Below are 12,476 nucleotides of genomic sequence, written 5' to 3'. Positions count from 1 at the left end.
TTGGCATACTAAAAAGGTGCAAAATATTTTGATAAATTATAACTTCTAATATGTTAATTATACTATCAATCATACTATTATATACACTACAAAGAAATAATATGGGAAGCTTTGAACAAAATTCCTAATTCATACTATTCTTCCAGTATTAATATTTTGAAAATCTATTTTTAAAGAAGATTGATTTTCCTGACATCTTGCATTTTAAGTTATATTTTTATCCTATTTTCTAAGGGTAAAATTGCCTTTTTCCTTGAGGAGATGTGTGAAAAGCATCTCTCATACCACTTGGGAGTTTGGGCCACATCAGGAAGGCAGCAGAGTAGGATTTTCCACTCCCTGTTGTGGGAGCCTTGGCACCTCTGAAAGCCCTCTCTTACACTGGTTAGCATGGACAGCAGGTGGACCTGCTATTTACACTGATTCTGTACTTGGGATGAAAATTTGTCTACAACTTAGACATAATTATTTCATTTAGTGAATAATAAACATCAGAATTTCCAAAAGTACAGGAAAAGATACTAGTTTTTTTTAGGCAACTAGGGAGTACTTTAAGCTTCTTTATACATGGATTTGCTCAGTTTATTCTTCTAAGGTTTTGTCACTTTGCTATGAAGACTGGATTTCACATCTAAAGGCACGTGGCTGTTGTGTTGCAAGACAAACACCTTTTCTCTATGGCAAATGGCCATCTGCCCAGTGCATTAAATAAGAGTTCAGCTGAAGTAGTAATAATTAGTATTAGTGGAGTTACAGGCTGTACTACTAATCCACTGCTAACCTTCCTTTTTAGGGCTTTACAGCAGCCTTATACATCCTTGTGGGTAGACACTTGGTACAAGAATTCCTGTGGCCCGAGCAAGAACATAAGGCACTCACTCCTTTCACTGCTAGTTAAGTTAGCTGTTGGCTACCACTCAGTGTAGAATGACTCTTCAGTTAGCTGACAGAAAACCAAGAGTGTTTGTCTGGCACCTGAGAGCTCCACATTTTGACTTGAATTGAGGGGTGTGTTTTAAATTGAAAATGCCAAGCTTTCCTCAAGGACAAGTGAGTGTGATGACGGGAAGGGAAAGACAATTATTCAGGAGCTAGGAGGGAAAGTATTTCCAGGAAGAGTATCAGAGTGGTTTCAGAGAAATGAAGAACAGCACGGGTGGTTGCTGGGACTTTGCTAAAGTTTTAGGTACTTGGATAGCAATTTCAGCACACAGGCAAAGTAAATCTCATCTGTATGGAATACTGGGAGGCAGGGCTGTGCAGATCAGGGTCTGGCTGCTGCTCTTTGTGTGTGTAAAAGAAGCACTACTCCCAGTACACCTAAAGAGTAATTGCTAAGAACAGGCAAGTAATAAGAAATTTACAACTTATTTTTTTATGTAACCTTTACAGGGAAACTAGAAATATGTTTACACTCTTTGTAATGAAGTTGGTTTTAAACTCTTAGTTGATATTGCACAATACAGGATCTTTTCTTAAAAGTTTCTTAATCTCTGTAAGCAACATTAGAGAAACACACAAGAGGTATGGCACCAGTAAATAGCAAAAACCTGTAAATTATGCTTTATCATGCAAGCTGAAGCAGAATTAAAAAGCTACTAGTAAATGGCAGCATCTGATTTTTATTCTTAAATAAGGGTCATCAAGATATTTACACTTACTACATAAGAAATTAAAAATAAATGCCAACTTTAAAGTTTACACCAAGATGCAGATTTTTGTGTAAATTTTAAGTATCTATCTACTCTGTAGATGGCAAAGTTAACTAACACTACAGTGTTAGCAATTTTCAATTAATTTAAGGAAATAATAGAAGAATCTCAAAGAAATGCTCACCAGTTATTTCTTGTCCCCCTCCTTACTATAGATACAGCTTGCTCATTATTTTTTCCAAGGGCAGATTCTTTTGCTTAATGTGATAGTAAATAAATACCCTGCCACTTAGCACAAGTACTTATTTTATCATATTTTAAAGCATCACTGCAATTTATGTGCCCCTGAATCAATATATTATAATATGTCCATTTTGAGATTTGTTTCACAGCTATCAATTTTATCAACACAAGCGAGATACGAGTCTTAGGGCAAATAGGTCAAATAAAGTTTGGAATAAAGCCTGTTTTTAACAACTGAATCAACAGGCATTTAAAATGTCACCTAAATCAGAAAAAGAAGAGAGTAAAAGCCTTTTGGAGTTCAAAAGACCTTTTAAATTTTAAGCCTTGTAATTCTATTCCAGAACTAAATTACCTGTTCAGTAGGCCACACCTAGTACTGAGGAAGCACCTCTGCATAAAAACACAACTCTGTGACACTGTTGCTTGGCACAAGACTTGTTTCTCTGAATATTATTATTCCCTCTCACCTGTGGTTTATTAAGATAATTCTCCAACGTAGTGTTAAGTGATTTATTATTGACTCTGAACTTTTAAGAGCAAAATCATTCTTCAATTTGTCCCCTATTATTTTGCATTCAGCATCAAGTTTGTAATAAATAACTCCCATCTAGCATAGTTATGACTATTTTTATGAAAAATCAGTCGTAACTGTATTTTGAAACCCCAAAGGAGTCCAGTCCTCATGTAAGCAATTCTATAATCTACATCTTGTTATTGCATACCTTCCAAACAACTTCATTCTGACCTTCAAATACTTCAGTTTCGCAGTTTCTGCCAGCTTCTGACCATAAGTGGCTCAATGCACAGCAAATGAAGTCACCAGTATTTGTCTGAGTTTATACATACGTATGTGAAGAGAAAATTGATCAATATTTTTATCTACATTTTAAACAAAAGTCACATTAACAGATACTTCTGAAAGATTCAGTACAATGAACTTTCTGTATTGAAAAGTGTGAAGGGAGAAAGCTTCTTCTTATTCTGAGAACTTCCAGCCACAGCTGAAGGAAGGCAGAGTGTACTTGCAGCTTTCTGTCTGTTTTTAGTTCCCCAGCTTAGAAAAGGGAATTTTAGTGGGGCTTTCTTGGTCTGATCCATTTTATCCTCGTCCATGGCTAAACAAATTAAGGAGTATGTCTTCTGCATTCCCATAGAGTAAGTTGCGCTCTTGCTATGCTGTGGGAAAAAGAGAACCATTGTAAGAATCAGTCATCCAAAATGGGTCAAAATTTTGACAATAACAAAAGGTTCCTGTGCAAACAGTTGTTCAGGGTGGACTGCAGCAAGCTTTCTGTGCTAATGACATCACTGAGCACAAGGCCCTTCAGAGTGCTGTGACCCTGGCATTTTGCACATGTAGACTCAAAGGTATACCCTTCAAAGCATAAAGGAACTTGTGAATCTTTTCCTGGGTTGTTAAACATTTACTGGCTTCTAGGATAACTATTAATATACACACTAACCTCCCTACAAAGCTCAAGTGTGTAATTCCTGCACAGATGTGAAGGGGAGTACTTTTGCTGTCTTTGGACAGTATTCTATACTGTATTCAGTTCTATACAGATCACAACTACAGGAGCTCCTGTGTGACATTCTCCTGGGATACCTGAAAGGCACAGCCTTCTCTGTCTCCTCTTAGCTTTGCCCTGAAACAATTTGATTCAATTCTAGCCTTTTCTTTCCAGCTGCAACTTGGAATGGCAGATGCACAATTCCTTATGTTCAATAAGGAAAACAAATTTTAACAAAACAAGAAAACTTAACAGCAGCAGGGGCACCTTAATAACTTCTCAGGCAACATTACTTGAGTGTCTAAGCTTGCCAGAGAATGTTAAAAACATGAAGCAGTGGATTTAGCTGAACTTCAGGTTCTTTCAAACAACTAGTAAGTTATTTAGAGCTTAATATTTTTTAATCTTGTGATGACTTTCCCTTAGTCTAAAGCTTCTATAGTAGCTTTGTAACTGACTAGACAGTTAAAAGTTCACCAAAATAGAAAAATACATAAAATAATCCATGATCTAATACAAAAGTCACAGATCATTTAGAACAACAGTGCATAGAAAATAAACATGTGGTCTTAGATGTTCTATTTCATTCCATTATTGTTTCATTGCGGTTTTTCCACTGCTGAAGAGGGTCATGCCTTCATCCTCTGGGACAAGTTAGGGGGATAAACTAGGTCTTGAAATTTTTCATGCAATTAATCTAAGTAGCTGCACTACCAAAAAGCCCACCACCCACCCAACCATTCTTATGCAGACAGACTGCTTTAGTTTGCTAGGTCACAATGGTTTAAACAGATGGTTTAAAACTGAACATATCTGAAGGCTTTATATATTCACAGGCTGAGTGGGATATCTGACTACAGGAAAGTAAACATTAATCAGGAACTGAAGGCAGGCAAGGGACAAAACTCTAGCATATCAAATCTGGCAATTTGCCTCATTACATACCAAAGATGCTGTTGTATCCTGGCAACTGATAACTTCAATCTCCATGGGCTGCTTTCCCACATTTTTCAATTTTTCCAGCACTTCGCTGACACCAAGCCACTTGCAATCCATGCCACCAACTGATACAATGTAGTCACCTTCTTTTAGGCCTGCTGACTGTCAAAAAATTTGGCACAGGTTATTATCCAGAATTAGAGACATGTAAAATGTTTTTGTCATCACAGAGTATCTGTCCCAAAGGCATTTCACTCTTAGATGCTACAAACCCATTCTCTAGCCACACAAGTGCAACTTTCTCAAGTACACAAACTACCTCTGGAGTTACCATTGATGTGATTCTGCTATAATCAAATGTTGGCTGTTTTTGTGTTATTTTCACTTTTCTCCTTAAGTAAATAAACCCTGGGCTTTGCTATGCTATTGTCCCCCAGCAGACATTTTCTGCAGTGTTTAGTTATTTTTCATCATTATTTTTATTTTTATTTCTGTGGTTACTTCTGCCTTTTCTATAAGTAAACTGCTTTTCACTGCGTGCTGCTTTATCCCTTTGGATTTTCCCTGGAAGAGCAACATTAAAAGTCAATAAAATATTCTTGCCCTTCTTTCCTTAGGCAAACACTACACCTTGCATTCTCTTCCTGATCCTTATTTTTGTTGCTACCTTTTACAGTATTTATCCCTTCTAACTTCCTGAATAAGACAGGAAGTAACATTTGCTTTTATTATTTGTGACTTTTTAACAATGAACAGAGAAAGAAATCAACTCTAGTTTCATGTGATGTTGGGGATATGGGTACTTTAAGAATCTGCAGCATATATAGCACTTAAAATGCATTCAGATTATATGAATTTACTATCCTCATGTATAGAACTCAATAAATACTCCATCCACGAGTATGAAGTAGCTAAAGGTACATTTTGATGCTAGAGTCTGCAGAGAAATTGTTCCTATATACTTACAGCTGCAGAACAAACTGGATCAAGACAGTAAACCTGTACTGGTGAACCTCCTTTCAGACTGAATCCAAGCTCTCCTGCTTCATGGTGAAGGCAAATGGTCCGTGGGGCTGTCCATCTCTGCTTGGCTGAGAACACTGTCAGTGGGCCCTGCAGGGAACACAACAGCAGGCATACTGTGCTTTACTGTCACTTGTAAGTGAGCATTTCTGGTTTTGTAAGTCATAAGGCTTTAAGCTCATCTATTGTAGATTTTACTCAGGTTAACTCCCAGCTAATTCCCCGGAAATGCAAAGGGATTTCTTGATTGTTCAGTTGGTACTTCAGACAGAGTGGGATAAAGGCAACTGCCAAGTTGTTCCAGGATCTCTGTTAAGTTGTGCAGAATCCTCTGGCCGCGTAGGCTGTAAGGTCCTGTATTACTCCATGTCAGAGGAGATAAACTGATTCATGAAACATTGCATATTCTGATCCTAACCATATTTCCAGTTCCTTTTGCTCACTGACACATACAGAGCCACCTGAAAGACTGGCTGTGTCACATGCAAGTCACATGTTCTGCATGCCTGTCTCCACAAACTAGGTATCTCTCCCTCCCCTTAAGTTGTGTGCAATTATTTCTTGAGACTTCATGGGACTTTTATGAAGGTTTTCAAGACTGAATGTTGTGCAAGCCATACAGAAATAGCACTTCTATTCTTTGCTTCTCTCAAGTTGACTTATACCTCTAAAGCTAGGAGGGATTTCTACAAAAAAAAAACTTCTGAAAAAAACCTCAATTATTACAGGATCATTTTTTCAGGCTAAAATATTTGTGTCCCTTCCCTCATGTTAGAGTGAATTTATTGTTGCTATCAAAATGGCAGAATTTGGTCAGCATCAGTATATTGTTACATACCAGCTTGTGAAAGAAGTCTTTAACTTTCACCTTGGAAAACTGAGGAGCAATTGTTTCTATTTTATGTTCTGTTTTAGCTGAAATAAAAAGAAAACAAAATTAATTTTAAGTATTAGTTAAAACAATCAAAATTTATCAAAATTTATTTTTCTTGCATTCCAAGCTACATAGGAATTTGTCCTAAATTCTTACTGGGCTGTGGAAAAATTAATCTTTGTGGAAGTTTGTTAGATATCAGAACTGCCTTAAAAATGTCTTCAGAGCTCACAGTATCAATATGGAAAACTTTAAAAAAAAAATCCCTCAGAACAAAATTATGCTATTGCCATCTTTATTTTGTCTTTGAGAAGTTTTTAAAACCAGCACTAATAGTTTCCTACTGCATCCAAAGAGGAAAATGTAGTATGAGGTGGACTAAGGTAGAAAAATAAATAGCAGTCAAATGGAGTTAACAACATAATCTAGTACAAGAGCTGGGCTCAAGAAACAGTTACTGTAGTTTTCCCCCATATAATTTTAACTTTTCAAGTTTCCCCATTTTTTCTAGCTCACAAGATAGTCACCAAAAAAAAGCTGGATTCTAACTAACCATCATTGTTATCTATCCCACAAAACAGTGTTGCTAGAGACAGAAATACTGTAAAACAGTTCTAACAAAATAATATACTGACCAAAATATATTGATCTGTGACTGAGGAAACATGTAAGAAATCAGAACTTGTGGAATAGGTTTTACAGTGACCTCTGTGAGCCAAAGAGAAATTTGAAAAGAGGATCCATGTTTACCCCTGGAAGAATTTCCTACCAAGGTTGTTGACAGAGAAACCAAGAAAGAAAGAAGGATAAATAAGAGAAACCTGTAGCTGTCTATTCCAATGAGCACTTTGTCTCTTCTGACCAATGAGTAAAGTGTAAACTTATGAGCTTTGTAAGAATGTATAAAAAGCATGCATGCTGGAATAAAAACAGGTTTAAAGCCTTCTGAAAATGGAGTGTTGCTTTCTATTGTCTCCATCTCAACTACAACAGGAACTCTACAAATGTACAGTATATATTCTACATTATTTATGTTCTGTATGGAATACATCTATATACAAATTAAAGGCCAATCCATATGAAACCATATTTGCCTATGGTTGGATATCCTTTATTTCCGGCTGTGTACACTTACGGAGTATATCTGGAGCCTGAAGCAGACTTAGGAAGTCATCTTCTGTCTCTTGCTGAGCATATTTGAGAAGTGAACGTTTATGTGCAGCTGTCAGAACCTCCTGGAGAACCTCAATGTTGCGAAGTTTTTTGCAGAGCCCACAGACCCTGAGAGCTTCTTCGTGGTAAACAATGGCTTTGCGTAAATGCGCTTTCCCTGGAAACATTAAAAACCACTGCTTGTCATCCACAGACAATAAATACCAGGTAATTTTCAAACTGGAGCTGTGTGAAAGTGGTAGTTACCTAATTGTTTTCTCTGAACTTTGTCCTTTAAAACAGCAAGAACCATCAGCCCTTCAGGCACACAGTCATACAGCTGGGACAAGGCTTTCTCCTGCTGATCTTCATCATCACCAGGCTGCACTGCAATAATGGGTAAAAAACATTAACCATACACTTCTCTTGGTCCCCTGATCCTTTAGGTGTACTATTGTGAATTATTATTGAGAATTATTACATTCTCTCCCAATGCAGTAAAATATTTATATACGTGTATATAAATATATGAATAAGAATTTCAAGTTTTTCCGTTTATCATCTACAATATGCAAGTAATACTTATATGCCAAAAATATTGATAAAATCTGAACTATTTAGTAGTAGTATATAAAGGATATATAACTTTTGTTTCTGTGTAAGTTAGTTTACTGAATTTTCACATTTTTCTCAAAAGACAAAAAGAGCATGGCCTCATATGTGAGTGGGGAAAATGACCACAATTTAACATATATTAAAGCACCAAAGTTCTTGGCTCCAAGATTTATTCACAGACCAAACTATAACTGTGGCTGTGTTTATTATTTTTATTTATATGAACATATAAAGAAGTATGATTCTTACACTCATGGTCACACAGAATGGTGGCAGTGAAGTAATGTGCCAGAGCTTTGTAATGGTCCGACTTTATTTGTGCCAGCTTAGACCAGGAATAGGGAATATTCTCTTTCACTGGTTCCTGATTCATTGCAGTGTTAACCAGCATGTAAACCTCTCCCACCTAAAATAAAGCAAATAATTGAAGTATTAGAACTTAGTATGAGGTATTAGGAACTCAAGTAAGGGGTGTCATATTCACGCTTAAGATAATTTCATACACAATCACATCAAAGAAGGGGAAAATATGGTTAAAATGGATTGGAATTAAGTTTGGAGAAAATTTTGAAATGTCTTCTCTGATTTTTCCCTCACAATAAATCAATTTTGTACAAGAACAGATGGACTATGTCAGTCATACTATATGGCTTCATAGTTAAATAAAAACACCATATAATAAATTTACAAATATAATTAATTTACAAATTCTTAATTTACAAATATAGCTCATTAATTCAGTTGAAAAAAAGAGTGAAGCATAATCAAACAGTAGGTTTTTGCTACACTTTGAAACTCTGGAGTTATAAATAGCCTTAAGTTTGTGTGGTATAGTTAAAACTGGGATATTATCATTTACACATAAATAAAACAGTTTTATTCATTCAAATAGTTTTTTTGTTTTTTTTTCAAACAGTGAATGCTGCTTTAGTGGATCAAACTACTCCAACTGACAGAAATCAAAAAATCTTTCCCCTGCAGCTGATCAATCCTACAGATATGTCACAGTGGCTTTACAGGGTTGGTATGAAAGGCTTTGCCTGTTTTTCTTGTATGGAACCACTTTTGTGTCTGCTACTCTGAAACAACTGAGAAAGCACAGGAATATCTTCATGGCATACTTATTTTTTGGTACATACCTCAACCAAGCATTAACACTACCTTCTGGGGCAAGCCGATCTCACCAATTTCTGGCAAGTTCCAAGACAGCTCTGCAGGTACCAGTCTGACTCTGTTTGTAAAGGTCCCTCCCTCAGTTACAATTTAGCTATTTTTTTGGCATTAATACAAAAGATTTGTGGGTTTGCATACCCTTCAGCAGCTAGGAAACAAGGACAGGCTGTGTTCAGTACTTAACAGGGAACCACACAAACCCCTGTGACCTTTTATATATACAGCTCTGTAGATGAAATCCCTATGTTTAAAAGACCAACATAAATAGCTTGTTAAAAACCTTCAGCCTGTTTCTGTTCATCTCCATGAACTATGAGTTAAATAAATTGTAACAACTCTAAAATAATATTTAAATTTTGTTCACGTTTTACTCTTCTGAAAGGTTGTGCTTTTAACTAGTTTGTGAGCTACCCTGTATTATTTTTGGTTTCCAGTAATGGTTGTTAACATTTAAATGTAATAAACATTAATATTATATAATATTATATATAATAGTATGCATATAATAATAGTAGTATATATATTATATTAGTTAATATTACTAAAAGCTGTAGATAATAACACAGCACTGCCAACAGTTCTTTTGAAGACTAGATTTAAAGTCCCATATTTTACCTTGGCAACTTCCTGTGTCATTTTTACTAGTGTGAAAAATTCGTTGCGTATTCCAGAAAGGCCAATCTGCTCAAAAACACACTCTTGAGCTTGTGCAAGCATCATTTTCACCAGTACATTCAGCATAGCTGGGCTCATGTCATAACTTGGTGTGTGAGTAAAGGTCTCCTTTAAGTAGCTTAGAACTCCTGCAATTACAAAATGGTTTTGTCAGCATTACGAAGACAAACAAGTGAACTTAATTCTAGTATGTGCCCCAATAATTAGGATTTAAAGGATATTTTCTCGTCTTGCACTACAGCAATCTGAAGGAATTCTTGGTGCATAAGAAGTTAGACTGACCTACAGGTTTTGCCTTGCATTGCCATCAACCATCCCCAAGCACAGCTGTCAAAATTACATTTCTGAGGAGCAACAGAAACTGCAAGTTTTGAGGGCACTGCCTTCAGATTTGCTTGTAGAAGTTCTTGTGATTGACCATAAGACTGCTGAACTGAATGTGACTTATACATGGGAGAGGCAGGCTATGGCTTATACAGGCGACAAAAAAGAGAAAAATCTGCACAGCTATAAGGAGATGATAAAAGGAAAAGACATAAACATAGAAAATTAAATATTAATCTTCTTTTCAGATGCTGCTAAGTGCACTGTGTGTCCCAATGAAAGCTCCGATCCATGCCTGTCAACTAGAATTTTTATTTATAGATATATAAATATACTTAATAGGGTAAAAATAAGATTGTTCTGTAGACATTTGGTTCCACCAAAACACTAGTAATTTCTATCATGTATCAAATCTAAAGCAAACACTACCTGTAGTGCAATACTAAGTAACAGTTTCATGGATGGAAGCATAACCCTCAGCAGGCATGTCATCGGACTGGTTTAGTGAGTTCTCCTAGCTCGCCAATGCTGACAGGCCTGCAGAAGTGTAACAGTAAGGCCTCTGCCTTTTAATATTCCAGCTTCTGTAATCTTACTTCTTGCCACCACACTTAGTTCTGGCCATGTTGTGCTGTATTTTCCCACTGAACAGTGTCTGTGATTTTTTGATTTTCCATGTTACACTCATATATGAATTTTTAATATGCCATTAAACATAAAATGTGAAACATGGCCATCCCTACCTTTTTGCACTAAAAAAATTAATCCAAAATTTGCCAGGCATATCCCAAGTACAGATGGAGTGCCCTACTGAAAGGGACTGAAAGTATAGGAGGAAAAAAACATGGTATTTTTTGTTCTCAACATATTTCTGCTTATGTTGAGGACAAATTCTGTGCAACATCTTCCATTCAGCACTGGGAAACAGACTGTATCATGCCTCTGCCAACAAAATGAAGTGTTACTGCACCATGCACAGGTACAATGAAATGCCTCCCGAGCATGTTGCTTTGGGCCCCTGCAAAGGTAACTGTGGTAGCAAATAACACCTTTCCAGTTTTGCATTCATTCTGTTCTGCAAACATGCTGAAGCGGAAATCAGTGATTTTTTTTTAATTTGCAAAATGGAAGGAGCAGCAGTAAAATGGAGAAATTTCCCAAGTACTGAAATTTCTTTTAGATGAAATACAAAGGTTGAAAAAGAATTTATTTATTTATTTATTTTAAATATACATGAAGAAATACTTCACTTTTTTTTTTGATAGCTATGCATTCAAAGGAGGGAATTTATGAAAATTCAACTCTGTGCTCCACAGCTTTTAGTTGATAAAGCTACCCATACAGTGCAAACCAATAGTCACAGATGTTAGTACAGAAATAAATCTTACAGTGCATATTAATTACAAAGCAAGTCTTTAAATACTACATGTAGCACAAACGATACTTACAAAGCAAATCAGAAAATCTACTTAAAAGCCCCCAGTGAAAACAAAAGACTTTATAACATGTTAGGTCAAGGAAAAGGATTCCCTTTATTAGAACTTCTATTTTTCCTTGCTTGGGACAGAAATTTATTATTTTGAACCTGTTTGCCTTTGGAATCTACGGAAAACAGGTAGTCAACTTCCAATGAACTGCAACTTTCACCAGAGGAAAAAGTAAGATTAATTTTTAAGACCCTCATATGGAAAACTAGGCTTAAGGGTTTTCATCAAAAGTGTCTATTGTCTCTTGTACAGATTTGACACCAAGCTGCCAGCACTGAGGTACAAGCTGTGCTGGTGAAGCAAGGAATGAAGCAGTTAATGCTACTGCAGTAACTCTGACCTTTGAACTGCAGTTCAATAATCATTAACCACAGCATTCACTATCTTATCTGCATGTTCAGACTGCACTTCCAGGTTTTAAAGCTTCATCTGAGCTCTTCACCAGGCTTCCTCAATGTCCCTATTCCTTGTTTTCTGTGTAATCAGGCCAGTAGAAAATGCAGAAATCTCTATGACATCAGAATGAGATTGGAGACATTTGTGTGAAGACCTCTCCAGTATTTAAGATGTGTACCTGCAGCTTTCTGAAAAGCATCAACAGCATTTTCAAGTCCAGCCTGGGTCTGACGATTGCATCTTGTTCCAATCTGGGTGTAGAGAGCTCCAATGTTGAATAAAACACTGGCTTTTTCAAGCAACAGATTTTGCTGACACACTGGGACACCTGTGAAGGAATCATACCTTGGGAAACAAATATTAGAAGAAGTGTTAAGATTATCAGAGTCCATTAAAAAAACAAGTACTT

At 36.3% G+C, this 12,476-nt stretch overlaps 1 protein-coding gene across 2 annotated transcripts in view; it reads right to left on the bottom strand.

Moving 5' to 3' along the window:
• Window positions 1-1,352: 1,352 nt before the first annotated feature.
• RHPN2 (rhophilin Rho GTPase binding protein 2) overlaps window positions 1,353-12,476 on the bottom strand; it is a 30,909-nt gene continuing 19,785 nt past the window's right edge. Inside the window, exons 7-15 of one of the 2 annotated variants that reach the window (XM_041490546.1) lie at window positions 12,246-12,412; window positions 9,801-9,988; window positions 8,262-8,418; window positions 7,665-7,784; window positions 7,381-7,575; window positions 6,210-6,286; window positions 5,315-5,461; window positions 4,355-4,510; window positions 1,353-3,074 (exon numbers count right to left, since the gene is read on the bottom strand). In XM_041490546.1, the coding sequence (XP_041346480.1) occupies window positions 2,823-3,074; window positions 4,355-4,510; window positions 5,315-5,461; window positions 6,210-6,286; window positions 7,381-7,575; window positions 7,665-7,784; window positions 8,262-8,418; window positions 9,801-9,988; window positions 12,246-12,412 (1,459 nt within the window). In that variant the 3' untranslated portion in view covers window positions 1,353-2,822. Of the gene's footprint in view, window positions 3,075-4,354; window positions 4,511-5,314; window positions 5,462-6,209; window positions 6,287-7,380; window positions 7,576-7,664; window positions 7,785-8,261; window positions 8,419-9,800; window positions 9,989-12,245; window positions 12,413-12,476 lie in introns of those variants that run through there. The other variant, XM_041490547.1, reaches the window with a different exon arrangement.

The sequence above is a fragment of the Pyrgilauda ruficollis genome, unplaced genomic scaffold (genome assembly GCF_017590135.1).
Source record: "Pyrgilauda ruficollis isolate IOZ18807 unplaced genomic scaffold, ASM1759013v1 scaffold124, whole genome shotgun sequence".
NCBI classification, from domain to species: domain Eukaryota; kingdom Metazoa; phylum Chordata; class Aves; order Passeriformes; family Passeridae; genus Pyrgilauda; species Pyrgilauda ruficollis.
The sequence above is the reverse complement of the archived record's forward strand: the minus strand, read 5'-3'. Positions and strand labels throughout refer to the sequence as shown.